This window comes from Mustela nigripes, chromosome 4, assembly GCF_022355385.1.
Source record: "Mustela nigripes isolate SB6536 chromosome 4, MUSNIG.SB6536, whole genome shotgun sequence".
Taxonomy (NCBI): domain Eukaryota; kingdom Metazoa; phylum Chordata; class Mammalia; order Carnivora; family Mustelidae; genus Mustela; species Mustela nigripes.
In genome coordinates this window covers 87,272,927-87,295,091 of record NC_081560.1, presented here as the reverse complement: position 1 = coordinate 87,295,091, position 22,165 = coordinate 87,272,927, and the positions used below count along the sequence as shown (strand labels likewise).

Here is a 22,165-nt window from a genome sequence, read left to right as displayed (position 1 = left end):
AAAAAAAAAAAGTTTTAAATTCAGTTGGTTGTCACCAGGGTGATTTTTTTTTTCTTTTTTCTTTTTTCTTTCTGGAAGAGGGCAAGCCTTGTTCCCCAGCCCCACCTTCCATCCCGGAGGGCGAGGCTGAGAGGTCCCTTTTGTTCTTCCTAGAGAACCTGGTAAACACAAGGCAGTTTTTCCCAGTCCTTGCTTGTGTTGAAGTTTGGAAGTACGACAGTATATTAAAGTCATGATCCGACGCTATACTGGAGCTCCAGCCTGAAGCGGCGGGTGGGGGGGTGCGGTGTGCGGTCCTTTCATGGCATCATGGCGTCAGTCTCGCACACGCCCCGGTGGACTTGAGAGCGCCCGTGAGCAGCTGGTGCTCAAGCTCAGTGAGGAGTGCCTGTGCTGTTGTCAGGACGGACCACAGAGCGAGGCAGAGTAACTGAAATATGCCACTTGTTGATCCTCTTGTCTTTTTCTGGACTTTTGGGACCCCTCCAGATGGAAGTGGATGTGATGTAAAAGTTCTCTGCGGGCCAAGGTGTGGAGTTGTGTCAGAGCCCCAGGAGAGGGCACTTCCTCAGGCTCTGCAGGGGGCCCCAGTGAGTGCCCTAGAAGTAGGAAAAGCCAGTCTGACAGACGTCACCCGACTTCCTCAGCACTAGTCACATCTCAGAAAGAAGAGGCGACTTTACTGATTTAGAGTTGTGTGGAAGGGCATCCAAGAAAGAAGTGTGCGCTCTTCCCAGAACCTGAGAACAGAGTTTGGTGTGGGGGCCATCCTGATAGGGGATCTGGTCAGGTAAGGAGGAAAGCGTTCACAGTTCCTGAGTATTGAACCAGTAACAGTAAAAGTTGTATTGGAGGGACTTGGTGAGTGGAAGGCAATCATCTTCCACAGTTTTGTGACTCCCACTATGGAAGCCAACTAGAAAGCACTCCGGCCGACATTTCCCAATACCTGCCTCTGCAGTGTTGAACAGGTTTTTTTGTTAAGAAAATCTCATCCCTCTTCAGAGAACTAGGACCAGAGAGCCCGACAGGACAGCCTCCAGCTTACCTTTCCTCTTCCTTTTTTTCTTTTAAATCCTTTCTTTGTGGGCTTCTTTGATTTGAGAGTTTCATTGGAAATAACATGGGTGCTAATCAGAACGGTCATCTTTCAAGGAATACTCAGTTAATATCTTTGTGTTGGGTTGTAAGAAGTAGACTTCGCCCGATTGAAATGTTCTTGAAAACGAACTAGAAGAGTGAGCAAGGGCTCGAGGGCGGGGTCAGGAGCAGCCCCAGCACCGTCCTGGGGGCTTCCGCAGCAGCTTCTCACTTCCTCATGGTCTCCCCTCTTCCTCATGGCTTGTCCCAGGCGAGGAAGACTCTTTTGGCCATTTACCATGAGATCTGACTGTTCCCTTTGCGTTCGCGGCCACGTGTGAGGTTTTGTGCCCTGATCTGCAATAGGTATTTCTTGTTCATTGGGTAGAGGGGAGAGGCCCCAGGTGAGGACCTTCTGCAGCTCTGCCGCACTTGCGTGACCTGACACTGGGTATGTCCAGATCCTGCGGGATTCTGAGTTCATGAACTGGTGCTCTCACAGGGTAGCTGACGACCATCTTGTCACCCTTTCCTTAAAAAAAAAAAAGAAAAATAAATAAAAGGAGGGCGATCTGGTCATGGCCTGCCTGTGCCCACCCTTGGTTTGTGGCAGGCCATGGTGGAGGCCCTGCCCTGCACCCTGGTTGGGGCCTCGGGAGGAGATGGGGGATGCGGGAGGGCAGAGCCCCTGAGTGCCTTTCAGAACAGCAAGATCTAATACAGAATAGAAGTGTACAAAAACCAAAAATAGGATTGAGCCTTTTCTTTTTTAAAAAAAGATTTTAAGAACATGGTATTGGATCGGCACAGCAGCAGCAATTGCCATCTTTATATACCGTTAGCAGATGAAACTCATGGTCCTGAGGGTTTTTTTGAGGACAGGGGGAGAAGACTGCCTAGCAGAAACGGAAACACGTGGCCTCCCCCGCCAGCTAGCAGGCTTGGGGGCAGATAGTGGCAAACCAGGAGGCAGGCCAGCTCTCCCTGCCCTCTCCCCCCGGGGTCCTCCTAGCCCAGGGCACAAAGCAGGAGCCACAGAGCCTTCTTTGTGGCTCTGGGTTTTCCCTTGGTTGAGTCATAAGTGAAAGAAATGATGAGACGCTGGGAATACTTCTTGGTTCCCAAGACACGAGGGTCCTTGCTTCACCTGCTCGCCAGGGGCTGGGCCAGCCTGTGGGCGGAGGGCAGGCACGAGTCAGCCCTGGTCCTGAATCGAGCCCAGTCCTGCCATTCAGAGGGGGGTACGGTCCCCGGCAGACCTGGCCAACGTGCTTCTTGCAGGATGAGGGGAGGACATAGACTTGACATCCTCCAGGAGAGGAAATGGAAGAGTATTTCTGAAACTTCCTTGTACTTTTTGGAGGGAAGAAAAAAGCTGGTGTTGAGCTCTTTCAGAAGGCCCTTTGGTTTGATCAGATCCTCATAAAATGGAGGTCTCTGGTACAAGGAGAAAAAGTTACTGCCTTGGGGGCTGCTTCTTGGAGTGCTTAGCATGTCATCTGTTGTATCCTAGGCATTTGAGCTGGCAACGGGAGATTATTTGTTTGAACCACATTCTGGGGAAGACTACTCCAGAGATGAAGGTGAGTATCGCTGCCTGCCGCGTATCCCAGGCGGGGTCTCCTGAAAGACCCGAGCTTCTGGAGAGTAATGTGTTTCTATACTAAAAGAGAGCTGTGTTCCGGTTTTCAAACGCCCAATTCAGTCACTTTTCCTTGAGCTTGAAGCCCCCTTGGGCACAGTGGATGTGCAGCTCTGTGGAGAGCCCTTGGCCCGAGCTCACCTAGCCTCCTGCTTGCCCCCGGTCTGGTGCCCAGTGGCCAGGAGAGGACAGGCTGTGGGAACTGCAGAGCCTCTCTGTGGTCCTTGTGTCCACCAGTCTGCTGCCCATTTCTCTGTCCTCTTGGGGAGCTGAGTTGAAAACCGGGGAATTCTGGCTTGAATTCCATCTGTAAACCTGACCATCTCCATGCTTATTTGCTTGCAATGCTGGGGTGGCCTGGGGGTGAGCTGGGGCCAGTCACCGTTAATGCTCCAGACGGTGCCTGAGGCCCGCCAGCCCCAGGATCCTCTGCATGGTGTGCGCAGACATTGTTGATTTGAATCTATTTTGGATTTTTTACTAATTTCAATTTTTTTCCCTCTTCTTTTATCCCATCCTTCCCTCTGCCCCTCCCATTCCCGTATCCTTTTTTTTCTCTCCTCCATAGACCACATAGCCCACATCATAGAGCTGCTAGGCAGTATCCCAAGGCACTTTGCTCTGTCTGGAAAATATTCTCGGGAATTCTTCAATCGCAGAGGTAGTACCTCATCTTTTTGAAAAGCGCCATGATGCAGACAGAAACGGGACAGCAGCTGCTGATCGTAGCATTAATGGTGACAGACCTGTCTCCTAAATTCAAAAAGCAACCTAGCCAAATTCCTCTGCTGATTTAAAAGTTGAGAGGGCAGACCGCACTCGCCCTGGGCTGTGGTCACCCCGTGCATCTGTGCTTGCATTACCAGGTGGCGCTCTGTTTCTGTCTGCGCGGGCGGTAGCAGTGTCCGCATGCAGTGTACTGATTAAACTGTCGTGTGTTTCTGTTTTGCTGGCAATGTTTCCCAATGCAGATCACATAGCATTGATCATTGAACTGCTGGGGAAAGTCCCTCGAAAATACGCTATGTTGGGGAAATATTCCAAGGAGTTTTTCACCAGAAAAGGTAACGGTATTTATGCAACGCTAATTTCCAGCATAATCCTCTCCCAAAAGGAGAAATTGTGCATTTCCGTTTGGGCAGTGGAGAAAGACCTGGACGTTTACAGCTGGGGAATTCTGCTGAAGAAAGCTCTCAAGACAAAAGCTCGAACCGTCTCGTATCTGTGGAGTTCGGATTTTGTAAGAGCACAACTTCCCTGAAACCCTCGGTCTCCTCCCCACCTCCCTGTCCCAGTCTGAGCTCATGTGTATATTGGTGGATTTGGAAAAAGGAGTTTAAGTGATCTTCAGGAGATCTTCAGGATCTCCTTTTCTCTGTTCTTGGAGCCCCAGTGTTTCTGCCACAGAGTGGAGGGAGCCAAGGGGCTGGACTTAACGAATGTCTGTCCCTGTCGTCTTGGGTCTGTTTGAGCTACTGGGGAGTGGCCATGGGCCTGTGAAGCCCGATGCCCCAAACTCGGAGAAATCAAATTTTGTTCTCTCGTTGCATTACTTACACTGTGTTGTAGCCGATTTACTTTGATAAGTTCTGTTGATCTTCCCTTGACGTGACTCTGAATAGATGTTTCTTTGCCTTGCGTAGTCTTTAATTAGTGATCAAGTTTTTAAAATACCCTAAAGCCCCAGGAATTTATTTTTGAAGGACCCTCCCCATTGCCATTTTCCTTTGTGTGAGCATGTTGGTCCTCTTCGTATTTTCCCAGCTTGGATTTTTTTGCGGGGGGTGACGTGGGCAGTGAGGGCTGCAGCACCCTTTAGTAAATAACTTTTAAAGTTGGTTTGAGCAGGACATGGAGTTTCTAGAAATTTCTGAAAGTCCTTGGTACTCTGTTCCTCTCTGCTTTAGCCAGATTTAGAGGACTGGTTTTGACTTTGCATTTTCCTATGAGATAGATGAGTTACTCTTTTAGAGGAATAATCCTTTTTTATACCCTTTGGTGATGTTGACCTAATCAGCCCTCATTTCATCCTCTACACATTCTTGTGAAATGCACGGAGACTTGAGAACTGACCGTGCCGAAGCTGGCGATTTCCTGAGCCTCTTACTCTGAGCACAGTGACCCCGACTCCCAGCTGTTCTGGGATCACCTGAGGGGCAGCCTCTGAAGCATGTAACTGATGTAGTTACTCTCTTATTACCCGTTAAAGGCTTATCACAGGAGAAAAGATTGTCAGGGAGAACGGTTCTTCAGACAGCCTGTATTTTGGTTTCCAGAATCTATGTGGTCTTTGGATTTGGGTCCCGGGAGCAAGCTCCGTGCATGGTTCCCCTCACACGGAGGCCCTGGGAGGCTCGAGGGCAACAGAATGGTTTTGCCACTGAACCGTGTTCAGCGACAGCTGGGTGGGAGCATGCTGTGAGGCTGGGCGTGTCTCATCTTCAGGTCCCCTCCGTGTGGTTGTTGCAAAGAAATGTAAGAGGTATCTGTGCAGTGCGTGGCACTCTAGTAGCTCGTGCCATGTCCACTAAGGCAAAGTTGGAAACAAGAGAACACTCTAAACAGGGTGAAATTCTAGACAGTGGTTTTCCTGGGAGAGTGGACCAAGTTTGCATAGGAAACTTCCAGAAAATGTTACTTGAAAATGGTTGAAGCGAGGGAAAGCTCCAGATGGTTATGGCTTGGGATTCCGTGTGACTTGAGGAACTCTGATTTCATCAGGCAGACCCCTTCTTCCACACTGGAGAATGTTTTCAGAGCCTGGAGAGGTGTCAGGAGGACTTGCTGGCAGACGACTTGCAGTGAACCCCCAGCCACGGCTGCCACCATTGTCAGGTGGGGGTTGGAGGGGATGATGGCAGAGAGCTTACCAGCCTAGTTTGTCCTGAAAGAGGGGACATTACTGACCTGCTGACGTTCTCAGGGAGGGGACAGGCACTGCAGGGCACTGGACCACAGCACCTGCCCCTTCAGCCAAGCAGGGTCTGCCACGGGTGCGTGAGCAGGTTCCGGCGTCAGGCTGTGGGGGGTGACAGCTGAGAAAGGCACGCGGGGATAGTTCCTTTAACTGTGCTGCTGCTGCCTTTGCTCCGCAGTGAGGAGCCGCTTGCAACACCTGGGCTCTGCAGCTCCCTCAGTGCATTGTCCCTGGGGAGGAAGAGGGACCTGAATGGTGAGAGAGTGATGTTGTGGGAGTTATTTGAGGTCATGTGCTCGGACTTGTTCCTGGAGGCAGCTGCTCTGAGCCTCTCATGCTCTCATGCTTTGCCTGGGCTGCAGACCACCAGGGACAGCTCCTGCTAAGGACAAGCCCAGACCTGGCACGGGGCCCGGAAGCCTCGCCTCAGCCCAGCTGGCAGGTGCTGTCTTTACAGGAGAGGCTGATGAGTGATGCATAGTGAACCGATACCGGGTCACCGGCGGGTCTCCGCTCAGAGCTGCCCATCCCATAGCCCTTGGTGCTAGTAGGCGATGTTCACACTGGCCTCCCTGTCAGCAACGCTGCTGGTCCTGGGACTCGGTGTGGTCTGTGCGCAGTCACGGCCTGCTGCCCCATGGGATCCCGAGTGCTAGCACAGGACCATGCTGCTGGAGTGGCAGGTCCCGGTCGCGCATGCGCTTTGGGACTCACGTGCGTGGGGCAGTTTTGTGGGGCTTGTCAAGCTGCAGAGTGGAAGTGTGTTTGGGCATCCTTGGTAAATATAGACCGAAAACACTTGTGACCTGGTATTACTTTTCTTCTTCATTTGGATGTAAGGGAGTGTTTGTGACTAGGCAAGACATCCTCTAAAATGACTGGGACTTGAGGCTTTGGTCCTGATCACTGTTGAGTTATAATAACTGGAGACAAGAAGGGACTTAGGCTGGTTAAAAGTCACAGAACTAGTACGATGTTGAATGAGGGCCTGTCGTGAAAATAGATTTCACCGTGTGCCCTAGGATGATGCTACATTAAAGGTGGGCTTTGGTAAGATGTGCGAATATACGTTTTGAAAGTAATGAGATCTTCAGTGTTATCCATTAAAGAATTTTTTAAAAAACACCTTTGTACCAGAACTAATAAAAGCAAAGCTGAGGGACGCCTGGGTGGCTCAGTGGGTTAAGCCACTGCCTTCGGCTCAGGTCATGATTCCAGGGTCCTGGGATCGAGTCCCACATCGGGTTCTCTGCTCAGCAGGGGGCCTGCTTCCCTTCCTCTCTCTCTGTCCGCCTCTCTGCCTACTTGTGATTTCTCTCTGTCAAATAAATAAATAAAATCTTTAAAAAAAAAAAAAAGCAAAGCTGAATACTTACTAATTTGCTGAAGTCACCTTGGAAGATAGCCAGTGGTTGAGAGGGAGTGAACAGCACCACATTTTTGTGCTCTCTGTGCTCCTGGGTGGAAGCAGATCTCCTCCCCACTGGAAGGCCGGGGAGAAAGGAGGCTGTGTGTGTTCGAGCTCGAGATCAAGTGCCGCTAAGTGACATCTCAGTTATTCTGGGTAAAATGGTTGTTACTAGTTTGAGTTATTTCTTGGCCAGGAATTTTTAAAAGGAGCTAGATTTTTTGGCAAACGGTAGTTCCTGTTCTCACCCTGTTAGGGTTTAATAACCAGCAAGCTATTCCTTCCGATGTGGACATTAGCCACCAAAGATTGCTCATAAAAATCATCTTATCAGTGTGTGAAGATGTGCCCCAAGAGAAACAAGCATCTCTGTGAATTCTGTCCCTGTCCTGTCCTGTTACAGTCTGAAGGTGCCTCCCCCCTGCAAATTCATATGTGGGAATCCTAACCCCCCAAGTATGGTGGCACTAAGAGGTGGGGCCTTGGGAAAGTACAGAAGGTCATGAAGGCGGAGCCCTCATGGGTGGGACTAGTGCCCTTGTGGAGGAGACCCCAGCCAGCTCCCTCGCTGCATGTGCCCCAGGAGGACATGAGGAGCCCGTGACCCAGAGGAAGGCCTGCAGCAGAAGCCAGTGTGGCTGGCGGCCGCTCCCAGACTACCAGCCTCCAGGACCATGGGCAAGAAAATAATGTTGATTTATAAGCTACTCGGTTGTACTTTGTAATGGCGGCTAGAGCAGGCTGACAGGGCCCCAGAATGAGCTGTCCTCCAGAAGAGCCCTGGCGCTCAAGTGGTGGTGGCATAGACAGTGCCGGCGGGAGCCACCTCCCTGTGGGTTGAGGCGGCTGCCACCGTTTCAGTAAAGGTCACTGTGTTGAGAATGTAAGTATTAGAGGAGTTGACTTTTTTTAATTGCTTTGATTCTAAGTAAGGCCATCGAGTGTGCTGGAATGTGTAGGATGATCTGTGTGTGGGACCAGAGACCTTGAATTGCTACTGGAGACTTCAGGGCGCGCATGAAACCTGCGTGTCCGCAGTATTGGCAGCGTCCTGCCCTCCCATGTCCCAGGCTGTGGCCGCGGGGATGCAGCGCGGCCCCAGACGGACCTGGCGCTGCGGGGAGCTCTGTAAACAAGACACTCTGTTCCGTGTTCTTCGTTCTCAGTTTGAGATGGAAGCTGCTGGAAAGGTTGTGATGCTGCCCAGAATCACCCCAGATCACCAGATGGCCTGATTTCTGGGAAGCGTGGGGCCGCTGTGGCTGGGCAGGGTGTGCTGGCCGTGGGTGACGGCCGGGTGACAGCGTGGGGGGCCGCGCATGCAGGAATCATCTCCGCAGGAGATGGGTGCGGTGCAGGCACCTAGAAAAGGCTCCTCACTCCAGTGAATCTGACACTTAGTTGTGGACGACTTGCGTGACAGTCGGACTTCAAACATGAGTTCTGAGTGGTGAGGTTCTGGGCGCGATCCGAGACTCGCTGTGTCTTTTTACAGCCTGATGCAGAGGGGGCACCCGAGGGCTTTGTACACTCAGAAACCGGAGCCCTGTTCCATCTTGGTTTTTGGAGGTCTTCTTGAGCCAGATCTAGGTGGCACTGTGTTCTCTCAGCCTGGACGCCCTTGCAGCAATCCCGCACCCTCTCACGGGGCCCTGTTGGAAGGCTGCACCGTCCAGGCACCCCCCACCCAGGGTTGGGGTGCAAGACGGGAGGACGCTGTAGCCATGATGCCACCGCGTAGAGGCCGACTCAGGACACTGAACACAGCAGACACTTTGGAAAAGAACAGACCCCAGGCCACAGCTGACCATAGGTCCGAATCTGTGTTTTAATCGTTTGAATTTGAGTTTAAGCATATGATGCCAAAAAGTGATGAAATTATTGCTGTAACAGGTTCAGTCAGAGCTCACCCCATGTACTCCCATCGCTCATTGTGAGCTGCTAACCAGTGGAGGGGGAGTTTGGACGCGCATTAACTGTGTTGGATTTCTTTCAGTTGTCGCTCTGTGGTAAGATTTGTACCCTTTTTTAAAAGAGCAGCTTTATCGAGAAGCGATCTCTTGCATCCTATGCGTTTCCGGGTGTACAGCTGAGTAGTTTCTGACACGTTCCAGAGTCAGGCAGCCGTCTTCACTCTCCCTGAGAAAGCCGCTGCCTGTTAGCCCGCGCTCTGCATTCTCCCTCAGCCCCGCTGCCAGTCACCTCACGTGGGTGGGATCCTGTGGCCTGTGCACTCAGGGTCCCTCCACTGCTTTTGGGACTGCGGACTTCGTGTGTGTGCAGAGACGTGCCTGCTTGCCTACTCGTCTGTTGACGGCTGGGTGGGTCATGTTTTCAGTCTTCGGCTCTTAGGCATAACGGTGCTGGGAGCTGGTACAGCTGTTGGGTGGACGCGTTTTCATCGCTCTTGAATGTGCGTGTATGATGTTGAAGTGTAAAACTTCAATTGGGATCAAGTCTAACTTTTTACGCTTTCTTCTGTTACTTGTTTTTGTTTTTACTTTTTTAATTTATTTTTAAAAATTATAATGTATGATTTTTTTCAGGGGTCCTGGTCTGTGATCCCCCAGTCTCCTATAACACCAGAGCTCACTACGGCACATGTCCTCCCCAGTGTCCATCACCCCGGTGTTACTTGTACTTTTCATGTCCATTCAGGAAACCATTGCCTACTTCACGGTCCTGGAGATTATCCTTTTGTTTTCTACAGAGAATTTTTTTTTTTTTTTTTTTAAAGGAGGCTCCATGCCTAATGCGGAGCTCAATGCAGAGTTTGAACTCACCACCCTGAGATCCAGACTTGAGCTGAGATCAAGGGTCAGAGGCTTAACTGACTGAGCTACAAGTTCAGTCATGATCTCAGGGTCGTGAGGTTGAGCCCCACTTTGGTCTCTGTGCTTGGATTCTGTCTCTCCCTCTGCTCCTCACCACCCCATCATGCACGTGTGTGTGCACCTTCCCCATCTCTAAATAAAAAATAAGATAAAAATAATAAAAATTAAAAAGCATTCTGATAATCTAGGATTGGCAAATATATTTGTAGTCCCAAAGCCTTGACTTGGTGGTGGGGGGCAGTGCTGGGCTGCTGAGGTCAGGGCCATCCATCCAGCCTTGCTGGGCTCCAGAGGAAAGAGTCAGTGATTCTCAGCATTCTTTAAGAAGGAAAGGAAGCTCAGTTTAAAAAATAAAGACTGCGGGCGCCTGGGTGGCTCAGTGGGTTAAGCCGCTGCCTTCGGCTCAGGTCATGATCTCAGGGTCCTGGGATCGAGTCCCACATCGGGCTCTCTGCTCGGCAGGGAGCCTGCTTCCCCCTCTCTCTCTGCCTGCCTCTCTGCCTGCCTCTCTGTCTACTGTGATCTCTCTCTGTCAAATAAATAAATAAAATCTTTAAAAAAAAAAAATAAAAAAATAAAGACTGGCACTGTTAAGTGTCTAATTATTTGCAAACTTTGAATGAAACATACCTTGGTATATTTTCCTAGGGAAGAAAAAATCGTCAAGGTAAAAATTTGTTGACCTATCAGGAGCTACTTGTATAATAAAAAATAGTGGTCTCAATTTCCCCCCCCTCATTTTGGTCTCTTATTTCCCTCCCTTACACGTGTTATTATTTTATTTTGTATTCTAAGTGCTGGGAGTGGCTTGGCTGCATTTCCCGCATGTGATTTGCGGGAGCTGTGGAGTGGACCCAAGGTCCTTCCTTACCAGGTGAGGCTGTCCTGCCGGTAGCAGCTGCACAGGCTTGGGGACTTAGAGTTTATTACGGAACATTTATCAACTATTGTTTTCTTTCCTTTTTTTTCCCCTTCGTATCGAATGTCTAGTTAACATTTAGTTAACATACAGTGCAATATTGGTTTCAGGAGTAGAATTCAGTGATGATCACTTATCTACAACACCCAGTGCTCATCACGGGGGCCCTCCTCAGTCCCCACGGCCCGTCGTCCCTCCACCTGCCTCCCCTTCAGGTGCTCTCCTTTCGTTCTCTATCAGTGAGACTCTTAGGGCCGGTTGCCTGGGGGGCTTGCCTTCAGCTCAGGTCAGGATCTCAGGGTCCTGGGATCGAGCCCTGCCTCAGGCTCCTTGCTCAACGGGGAGCCTGCTTCTCCCCCACTCCCCCGCTCCCCGCCTGCTGCTCCCCCTGCTTGTGCTCTCCCGCGCTCTCTCTGTCAAATAAATAAAATCTTAAAAAAAAAAAAAAAAGTCTGTTATGGCTTGTTTCCCTCTCTCTCTCTTTTTTCCTTTCTGCTGTGTTCATCTGTTTTGTTTCTTAAATTCCATGTATGAGTGAAGTCATACTTTATCAACTGTTTAGAAGACTGTGTTTCATATTGAATTGAACATACTAACTTGTGCATGTAATCATAGGGCCTAGGCAAGTTTATGTCCTGCGTTTTTCTTGGCACATTTTTCCCGCTGTCTGCGTGGCCACATGTTTGCTCCTTGGGAGGCCGTTCCGTATTCTGTGATGCACTGTTGCCCTGTGGTCAGTACCTATCAGTGCCTAAAAGTGTTCTGCACGTTTCCTGTTTCCGGTTTTCCTGACAGCCTCTTTGCACATAGTTTTCTGTGTGGAATTACCTGGTGGAAGGAAGGTAGATATTTTAGTCTGTTCTTCAGAAATCTCTGTTGGCTCACAGCCCATTAGGTATGAATACAGATTGCCCTGGTCTTCTGCAGTGTACTGTCTTCATCAGTGTTCTTATGCAGATTTTAAGGTGGCTGTCTCCAGTAAAGCTTCTTTCTTTACATGGAAGATTGTACTTAATTTGATGCATTTTAATTTGAAACCAGCTCCCTCAGAAAGCCATTCCTTCTTTGTTCTGGGCAAACTGTGCATCTTAGCAGGTATATCCGTTCGTGAGCTCCGGGCATGTCAGAAGAGATGGTCAGTGAAGTTCTCTCCCCTTTCCAAAGAACTTGCCTTTAGCTTGTTGTGTGTGAACTTTCTTAGTTTCCTTCGGCTGGCTCTGCTGAAAGCCACAGTCACTGTAAAACCCCATAATGAAGCTGGAGTTCGGGGGCACCTGCTTTGCCTTTCTAGGGACTGTGGAAATTACTCTTGTGATCATGTTCTTCTAGTCTTCTGTTCTTTTAGTACCAAACATTCTGCCATGTAATTAAGTATTAAGTAGTATTCATCGAGCAGATGGAGCGTGGTTTGTTGTTTTTTAAGCCTTATTCTCCTGTTAGTGAGCACTTGTAATTGTGCACGTCCCTCTCACTTTGCAGTGGGTGTGATTTGGGTCATGGGCTGGTGGGTGCTGGAGCTCCGGAGCTGGGATTGCAGATGCGAGGGGGTGAACTTGGAGTGGCAGCTTGGACTCTGTGCTTAGGGACATGGTCTTCCTTCCACAGGAGGGAGCCCTCTCCTCTCAGATGGCAGGTCCACCTCCCTCGGAAAACAGACCAGACCGACCAACAGTTCTATGCCTGTGCTGAAATCTGTCCTCTGTCCTCTGTCCTTGTCCTCAGAGTGTTTTCTGCACCATCCTCTGACAGAGGATGTTCTTCCGAATACTGTGCATGCCCGATTACAGCTCTGTAGACATACCATTTCCCAGGAGTGTCACTGAGAGAGCATGTGGGCCGAAAGGAAAGATCCTTGTGGGTGGAATTATAGTCGTTTCTGCTTGTGTTTTTTAATTTTCTGTAACGTGCTTTTAATCATCTTTGTGATGAAAGAAGGGGGGGGTGGGCTAAGTTGAGATGCATAAATTGGTGAGCCAGGCCCAGGTGTGTGGGGTGGGAAGACCTTTGTAATGCACACCAGGAGCGTCCCTGGTGGCTCAGGTGCTAGCTGGGTGTGGAGGCGGAGGGGACAGGAGCTCAGGCTTGAGCCCGTGCGGGGAGTGGGCGCTGGGAGGGCTTCCCTCACCTGCGGGAGCTGCTCCTGAGGCCTCTCCAGGGGCAGGGGTGGGGTGTCCTTTGCAGATGTCTAACTGGTAAAAAAAAAAAAAAAAGGGTGAACTGTGAGAGACTATGGACTCTGAAAAACAATCTGAGGGGTTAGAAGGGGCAAGGGGTAGGGGGTTGGGGTACCAGGTAGTGGGTATTATAGAGGGCACGGATTGCATGGAGCACTGGGTGTGGTGCAAAAATAGATGAATACTGTTATGCCGAAAATAAAAAAATAATTAAAAAAAAAAAACAAAAAGGAGTTACTCGTCATGAAAGGGATCCTCACCTTTCGGTAGTTTGACTTGTGACAACTTTTATTCCTGTCCTGGAAAAGGCTGTTGTCCGACCATCGACCGGATCATCAGTCCCTATAGCTTGTCAGTGGGGGCTGCTCACAACCTCCGCCTTGTACGTGCAGCCAGCACATTGGCACAGTCTAACTTCAAGATCCCATGTCCTGCTCTCTCAGATGCTGGAGCACATGTGTAGAAATGAATGGTATTTGATTCAGGTCGGCCTCTAAGGCGGGGTTGTTTGCTACAGTAGCCGCTAGCAGCTGGTGAAATTTAAACGAAGGGGAACTTCAGCTCCTCAGTTGCACTGATAACCACGTCTCAGGGCTCAGTGGTCACCTCCAGCTCGCAGCTGCCCTGTCAGGGAGATAAAGTGCATCTCTGCCACCAGAGAAAGTTCTGACGGCGCTGCTCTAGAGGGAGAGACTTCCTTCTCTCTGCATGGTCACATGCAGAAGTCATGCTCCAAGGGGTTTATATAGTGTGTATCTTCAAGCTTTTTCTAAGTCTGTTTATAGACTGCAAGAGATCCCACATTGGTGGGAGCGTAGCACCTTTGTCGTTCTTTGCTAAGGAAAACATTCTGGGTGGGAGCGCCCCTCGCTGGCTCCGGAGGAGCCACGTGACTCTCAAGGATCTCGGGGTCGTGAGTTTGAGCCCCACACTGGGTGTAGAGTTGAGTAAAAATATATACATACATAAACTCAAAAAAAAAGAAAACATTCCGAGTGGACTCGACACCTCTACTCATTTAAAAAAACCTGGAACTGATTCAAGTGGACTGTTCCCTGTTTGATGAACCCCTTATTTGCATTTGCCAAGCTTACTTGAAATATGACACAGCCTTGTAGACCTTGAAGGACAACCATCTGGGGGGGAAGCTGGCTTGTTCGTTGTGGCTTAGTGGCTTAGTGTCGGGCAGGTAGGTGTCTGCTTCCTCACACGCCTGGCTGGACCACCCATGGGAAATGCACATCTGGAGCTTTCTTGACCCTGCCTGTTTCTTCCCTGTAGGAGAACTGCGGCACATCACCAAGTTAAAGCCCTGGAGCCTCTTTGACGTCCTTGTGGAAAAGTACGGTTGGCCCCACGAAGATGCTGCACAGTTTACAGATTTCCTGATCCCCATGTTAGAAATGGTTCCGGAAAAACGAGCCTCAGCTGGCGAATGCCTTCGGCATCCTTGGTTGAATTCTTAGCAGATTCTACAAATAGAGCATTCTGAGCTAGCAAATGTTTTCCAGTGCATTGGACCTAAACGGTGACTCTCATTCTTTAACAGGATTACAAGTGAGCTGGCTTCATCCTCAGACCTTTATTTTGCTTTGAGGTACTGTTGTTTGACATTTTGCTTTTTGTGCACTGTGATCCTGGGGAAGGGTAGTCTTTTGTCTTCAGCTTAGTAGTTTACTGACCCACTCTCTTCTGGAAACAATAACATGTCTCGAAGCATTGTTTGTGTCGTGTGACATTCAAATGTCAGTTTTTTTGAACGAAAAATACTTTCCCCCTTGTGTTTTGGCAGGTTTTGTAACTATTTATGAAGAAATATTTTAGCTGAGTACTATATAATTTACAATCTTAAGAAATTATCAAGTTGGAACCAAGAAATAGCAAGGAAATGTATAATTTTATCTTCCGGCAAAGGGACATCATTCCTGTACTATAGTGTATGTAAATGCACCTGTAAATGTTAATCTCCATTAAATATGGAATGGGGACTCAAATTTCAGAAAAGCTACCAAGTCTTGAGTGCTTTGTAGCCTGAGTTGCATGTAGCGGACTTGAACTGCTCCCAGGAGTGGGGCAGACTTTTCATTCCATAACAGTCCTTTTACATCGGATTTTAAAGAAGTGGCTCTGAGTTATGTCATTCCCTATATGGCACTTTAAAGCAAGACATGCTTTCATTCTAAAATACGTATTATAGTTTTAGCACTCCCATTCATATTTTTGCATATTTTAAAAAGTACTTTAAAGGAAAAAGAGCAATTTCCCTTTAAAAATGTGATAGCCTGGTACCATGTGGTGTTGCCTCCTCCAAACACTGTAAGTTAAACTCTACATAGATTAAATTGGACAACAAAACCATGTGCAGTGTGTGGAATGAGAAAAAACAAAATATATATGTATATATATATATTTTTCGGAGAAGTTTGCTTGTGTTTGTCCAAAACCCAGGTATGGTATGCAGTGCAGCGGGCACGAGCCTGGCGTCTGCGAGGTCGCAGGGATCGCGCTCATTCCGTAGGCGGTTAACTGTGTGGCTGTGACGACATCACTAGCTTTTTCATTGTCTTCCCATGCACTGAGGTTGAAAAAACGATTTTCCCTTTGCAGGTTGCACACGATTTTTGTTGATGCATTTCCTTAATATTGTAGAATCCAGGACACAAACCATAGTAGGCAATACAATTTTAGAATGTAATATATGGAGGTGTATTTAGCCTCTTTTAGAAGTCAGTGGATTGAATGTCAGGTTTTTAAAAAAATTTTACATTCATTAAGGTGCCTCGTTTTTCTTGACTTTGTCCATTAACATTTATCCATATGCCTTTGCAATAACTAGATTGTGAAAAGATAACAAGTGTTGTAATAATAATCCATTGTTTGAGGTGCTTGCAGTTGTCTTAAAAATTAAAGTGTTTTGGTTTTTTTTTTTCCAGACATTGCCTTGGTCATTGGCCTATATTTGAAGCGATAGAATCAACAAACATTTGCTCTCCTTTTAGTGTAGCGTAACCCCAACTAAATAAGTACCCACGTTCCCATTGCAGGGAAGGTAGCTGTAGAACATGCTTAAGCCTTATTACAGGAAATCATTGTTTTTTAAGAGTAGAATATAGACCTAAAAGAATTGCTATAGGACAGATGCACTACCTAGGATTTCAGTAATTCTTTTTCACTCATGTTCCATCTGAAACCTACTAACTGCATTGTGTTTGAGCATTGCAAATTTTCTTTTTAATTGTATTCACCTTGAGGGAACAGACACATCCCTTTAGGCGTTACCATGGTATCACCTATCGCGGTGAGACAGAGCGTAACCACTTCCGTAGGCATCGCGCATGCTGTGTTCTGACAAGGCTGGAGGTTATCCCGCCGGTTCTGCGACAGATGGTTGCTGCAGTTTCCGTAGGAGCCATTCTCACGAGAACCACAAAGCACATGTCTTCCCTAACTCTGAAAAATCTGTGTCAGGGTTTGTAGCACACTTGAATGAACTTGATCTAATGCAGTTTTGGCTCATGTTAGAAAATAAACTCGATTGTTGGGAATTTGGAAAGATCTGTCCCTTACAGCAATGTAAAAAAGTTCTAGAAGGAATGTACATTTGTATTAGGTATAGTCTGGTTTGTAGCAGAAGCTCGGTGGCTTGATGAGAAAGAATACTGCGCTGAAGGAGCGGCGCTGGTGCGTGGCTCACTGAGGCCGGCTCGGTGGTTTCAGTGAATGTCCTGGCTTTTCCTCTTGTTAGTCTGTGCCAAGTCTTCCTGGAAAAGGACAAGCAGTGGATCCTGAACGTGGCAGATGAAAAGCTGGCTGTCTGGAAATTAGAACCGCTCAAAGGCCAAAAAAAGCAAGTTTAGAGGCTTCAGGAAAGCAAACTTTTCAGGTGAAAATTGATTTACTCACTTGCCTCTTCTTGTACCTGAATCATTTTTAGTTAGTTAACACGATAAACTGCTTTTCTCCTTGGGTAGAGAACTTCAGTTTCAATTCACAGTTGAGATTATTCCTTAAATTCCACTTTTTCTTCCATTATTGTTTTTGTAACTTGAATGAAATTCTGGTAGAGACAATATTTGAGAGTGTATGTGCCCTTCATCAAGGAGTCAAAGAATAAAAGAGATTCTGCAGTTCATAGAAAAGCTTCTCTATCATTATTTGTGTCGTAGGCAGATTCATCACAGGAGTTTTAAATCCTTAGGACAGTCTTTTGAAAGAGGTGAAGGCTGCCGCTCACTGTGCTGATAGTTAATTAACCACCTTTGTGCTGTGAAACCTCGGGCCGGGTGACCTGAAGCCGTGATTTCTTGGACAAGTGTTTCTTTAGCAAGTACCGTAAGTAGAGTGTTGTTTGCCAAGTCAAGAAGGGTGAAGTTGACTTCAAGTTCTTTTAAAACTTGAAGCTGATTAGAACTGAGCCCTAAACGCAGCTTTCTTCCTGTACCATGATTAGCTGGTTTTTAAAAGGAAATGGACATTAAAAGTTACTGTAAAACATGACTTTCCTTACTGCCAGATCTTACCCAATGATGTTTATTTAGTCTGTTGAGGTTTCTCTCCAAACCACAGAATGCTGTGCGGAATTATGTCAGGTGAAAATTGGAAAAATGTGTCATTACTTATGGTTCTACTTAATCCTCCTAAGAGGTAGAAAACAAAGAATCTTTTCAAAACAAAAACTAGCATTGGATATTTCAGCAAAGTGTCTGTCTAAGAGGCTGTTTTCATTTCACTTGAGAACTCTAAGAATGATGCCGTTTTCCTTTATTTTATACGCCCGAAACAAATTTTTAAGACATCCCATTACTACTTTCTCTTTAACTATAGCTAGATGGTAAATCTTAATTTAAAAGGTTTTCAAATAGTTTTGATTCATCAGTAGGACATTGCTGTCATGCATGTTCTGCAGTGTACAAATGAGATATTTGTGTTGTCAGGCAAAACTACGCCATGTTTTTAAACAGTTGTCAGTTCCACTCTAGAATTCGATCACGTGTAATACTTAACGATATTGGACTCATTTTGTATGACGTCAGCTAGAGGTAGCGCCTCCACCCAGCATAGATGTTTCCTGCAGAAATGACAGGAAGGAGCGTTAAAGGAACAGCCCAACTGCTCACTGTCTCCTGATGTCTGCTACAGTCCAGCTGAGGTAGGTGTAGCTGAAGAAAATGGAAGGCTAACCCCTGACAAACTAGATCTGATGAAAGGGAACTTCTTGTTAAAAACAAGCAAACAAAAACAAAAACAAAAAAACACACCACACTTGCTTAAACAGACTCCAATCTCAGAAGTTGTACAGGACAATTTGGTAAAACTGACATAATTGTGATTTATTAACATGAATTAAAATGCCCAACCAGTGCTTCAATGTGACAGTATATTTAAAATAAAAAAGAAATTAAAGGCCATATACTGTACTACTTTCACAAAGATCACACAGTTTTGCAAAGACTTGTCATATGTACAATGCTATATATCAAATGAGAAAAGCTGTAAGCAATTATGTACGCAAAAGAAATGCAGTATTTACAGTTTGTCAGGAGACATTAAAAATCATCTATACATTAAATTACATTCTGCTTGCAAATAACCGATAGAACAAAATGAGCCATGTCCACACCAAACTATAAAGATCTGTATTGCATTTTTTTTTTTTATACCTAAGATGCACTCACAGAACTGCTGACAGGAAAAAAATGAAAATCCTCATAGTGCCATTACTTAGCTGTGTACTTAAATGCATATGTATAAAATAACATAGAAAACATTCACTAAATGAATTTTAACTGCAACAATAAAATTTAAAGATCATGTAGCATCAAATCTACTGCCAGAAAAACAGCTGGAATGTTCACTTACAAAATAAAGATACCTAATACTGGCTTAACAGCACATTTTTTAAGGAATTTTAAAAAGCAAAAATGGGAAAAATACAGTGAAAGAGCACTGGTGTTTGTTTTTTTTTATACAAAGTTTCATGTACAAGCTTTAAAAAGTACCTTAATAGGTACATATGAAATATACAGTTTATCTTACAGAACATTTTAAAAAATGTTTTTGGAGTCCATTTTAATGCCACCCCGAACCATGGTAATTGTTCTGAAATGTTGGTGGCACCTGTGCTCTGTGAATTGGAATCTGTCCAGGCACGGGAGATGCCTGCTGAGGTCCTTGAACCCCATGTGGCAGGGCCACAGAGCCAGGGTGAGGACAGAACCCTGAAGCAGTAGGTGTTGGAATACTGTTTGGTCCTTGGGGCTGGAGATGAGGACCTGCGACTGGTAATGGACAATGTGGCCCTGTTCCAGAAGGCTGGTGTTGGGGTCCCGGTCCCAGAGTGGTGTGATGTGTGGCTTGGGAGGGATACGGTGGTACGGCTGGATGAGCACTTGCAGGGAAGAGTGGAGGTCCTTGAGGAGGTGGATGGTGTAAGGCTTGAGCAGAGGTGGTATGGTGCCCGGAAGCCAAGACACTGGAAGGTGGCGGCGGCGGGGGTGGGGGGGGTGCCGAACTGACCACATGCTGGTGTTGTGCTGGTAGACCTTGGAGTCCCGTGGAAGGATGGGGTGGCGGGTGGTGATGAGGGGCAGGACCAGGAGGTGGAGGGGGTGGTGGCAAATGGTGTCCAGCAGTCTGAGAATGAATGTGGGACCCGGGGGTGACCGCGTGAACAGGCCCTACGACGTGAGCGACAGTGTGTTGCTGATGGGAGCTGGGCTGCTGCACGAGGTGTGGCCCTGGGGCCGGGGGCGGGGGGGGCGGGGGGGGCACCCCAGCAGCAGCAGTTTGATGGTGAAGAGGAGCGTTCGGAGAAGGCAAGAAATGCCCCGGAGTGACGTGGTGGCCTGGAGCCGGCTGCTGGCTGCCGCCGCCCGGAAGTGCTGGATTTGGTCCTGACGCAAACACAGTCTGTTGGGAAAGACTACCTTTAAGCTGATTATAATTCTGAAAGTTGGCAGAGGGCTGCTGGTTCTGATAGTAAGACGAGGAAGAAGGGGGCGGTGGGGGCGGAGGGGGCGGTGCCGTGCTGCTCAGACTGGGGGCGGTGAACTGACTGTAGGTCGCTGAAGATTGTCCTGAGGGCGTCTGTGTGAACAGTGCTCCTGACGGGGCCGGTGGAGTACTGGCCGGAAGGGTCTGTGCCGCTGGGTAGAAATTTCTCTGAGGCTCTCGCTGAGGTGTTCCCACTTGAGGCGACTGTGCGTGATGAGGCCTGTAGGGCGAACCTAGCTGCTGGGAAGGGGGCTTTGGCGAGAGATACCCGTGCTGCACAGGCGGGTGGGGTGTCGAGGACTTGGGAGGATTTTCTACATGAGGGGACGGAGGACAGTGCAACTTGACCGGCGCCGAGGGCAGCTTCTGTGCAAGTTGCTCAACGGAGTTTCGAGCAAGCGGCTGAGGAGGAGGGTTCTTTGGAAGTGCTTGGGTGCTGTTTAACAGCTGCTTCTGGGGGAGCTCTGCTTTCAGGTGCACCCCGTTCTCCACCTCCGACGCGGCAGCTGCGGCCTCCCAGTGGGACTCGGACTTTGTGGCTATTTTCCCATGCGGCTGAACAGAAGGTACGGGTCCCGGGGACGCGGGCTGTGGAGAGAAAACAAATCCGTCCGTTACCAGGGGTACGAACGGCACTTTGGGGTTCACTTTAGAAAGGGGAAGCAGGTGAGGTGGACTGGGGAGGTCCATCACAGAGGCGTGGGATCCTGCAAGGGCAGCTTTTTCACTAGTCTACCGAGTTCTGGTGCTGAGCTTCCATCAGATTCTCTGGATTAATTTTTCTGGAAGACAAGTTTAAGGAGAGAATGGTCTTTACATTCCATTTGCCTTTTTCCCCTCAATGATCCAACCTGCTTTTGAGGCTTATTCTGAAAGAATTCACTGAGCAAGTTTCAATTCTGTAACAGAACCTGCTGCACCAACCTATCACCCGGTCTGAGTAAACGAACGTGCTCACCCCAACTGTTCTGACCCGAAACATCTCTTAACGTTGTTCAGACATGAACAATCCAAGTATAAGACACGTCAGTGTACATGATGTCACATAAACGGAAAAAGAGTACCAGCCTCGCGCCCCTCGTCCTTAGTTTGCGCAGCTCCTGCCGCCACATAAGACCCGCCCCTCTTCCTGAATCAGGATGGCCAGAGCATTTCTTCTCAACACGTGTCATCTGACCTTTTGTTTTTAGAGAACAGACCACGTGGTCCAAAACTGTATGAAAAGACTGCATTTCCTGGGGTGACAGAGGTGGACCTCCAGGAGAAAATATAAAGGATGGAAAAGCAGTGAGCACGTTAGACCGTGGGATGCCAAAGTGTCCCAAAATAGCAAAGTGACGCTTGGGATGGCAGGAGAGATCTCCACGTGCATGTGAGCGCCGCCTTTCCTGAACAGCCATGTTCAAAGGTCAATTTTATTACCTTGCTCATTTTTGAAGGGCTTTTACAAGTGTTTTGAGAGGTGTCTGGGGATGGACATTCACTTGTAGTCACGGGCTCTGCATTTTCAGGGTCAGGATCTGTAAAGCAGAAGAAAGCTAGAGTGAATGGAACATTGCGCGACCAGCACTGCCTTGCACTAACATTATTCAGCCCAACTCTGTAGAAAGGTACTCTCCTTGATGATTCAAAAAGGTTTTTAAAACAATAACCACGATAGGTCATCTGCTTACTGACCTTCCATAAGTTCACTGAAAGGAGGGACTGGGCCCTTGGGTTGCAACTGGGGAATGTGATTTGAATGAGATGAAGGTGAAGACGGAACATGACTCGGTGAACATGGGACACATGGTGACTCTCCCCCTAGAGATGAAGCAGACCCAAAGAGAACATTAGAACCGCAAAGAACGAGGGTGCACAGGGATTAGCTGGCTCCACTTTTGGGCAAAGGAACAAGCTCACTTACCACTGTCTTTATCTTTTCGGTGATCACTGAGAAGTAGTGCTCGCTGGTAACTCCTTTCTCTCACTTGCTCCACTGAGGTTGAAGCAGTCCTTGAACATAAAATCATACATTCAATTCAAGGAAGCTACTGCCAGCTAGATTAGTCTTTGTCCTTGATGGTCAACATGTCCTCTCAGACCAAGGCTTTTGCTCTGCTGGGAAAATACTCAGGTGTAAAGCTTTGAAAGTAGCCAGACTCCAGTCCTTTGTCTTAAGCAATTTCTTGGTGGGAGAGGGGTGGGGGAGCTGAAGT

General features: G+C 47.9%; 2 protein-coding genes across 5 annotated transcripts in view; one reads left to right on the top strand and one right to left on the bottom strand.

Annotated features, from left to right (window-relative positions):
• Positions 1–15,908, top strand: part of SRPK2 (SRSF protein kinase 2) — a 145,575-nt gene extending 129,667 nt beyond the window's left edge. For 2 of the 4 annotated variants that reach the window (XM_059397008.1, XM_059397006.1), the window contains 4 exons: positions 2,594–2,663; positions 3,291–3,383; positions 3,694–3,786; positions 14,256–15,908. In XM_059397008.1, coding sequence (XP_059252991.1) covers positions 2,594–2,663; positions 3,291–3,383; positions 3,694–3,786; positions 14,256–14,440 — 441 coding nt within the window. In that variant the 3' untranslated portion in view covers positions 14,441–15,908. The remainder of the gene's footprint in view (positions 1–2,593; positions 2,664–3,290; positions 3,384–3,693; positions 3,787–14,255) is intronic. The other 2 variants (XM_059397010.1, XM_059397009.1) reach the window with 2 other exon arrangements.
• A 3,039-nt stretch (positions 15,909–18,947) lies between these two features.
• The window catches only part of KMT2E (lysine methyltransferase 2E (inactive)), a 90,167-nt gene continuing 86,949 nt past the window's right edge, over positions 18,948–22,165 (bottom strand). The window contains 4 exon segments of the mRNA XM_059397005.1: positions 18,948–20,555; positions 21,390–21,487; positions 21,645–21,770; positions 21,874–21,962. Of these exon segments, the coding sequence (XP_059252988.1) occupies positions 19,044–20,555; positions 21,390–21,487; positions 21,645–21,770; positions 21,874–21,962 (1,825 nt within the window). The 3' untranslated portion in view covers positions 18,948–19,043.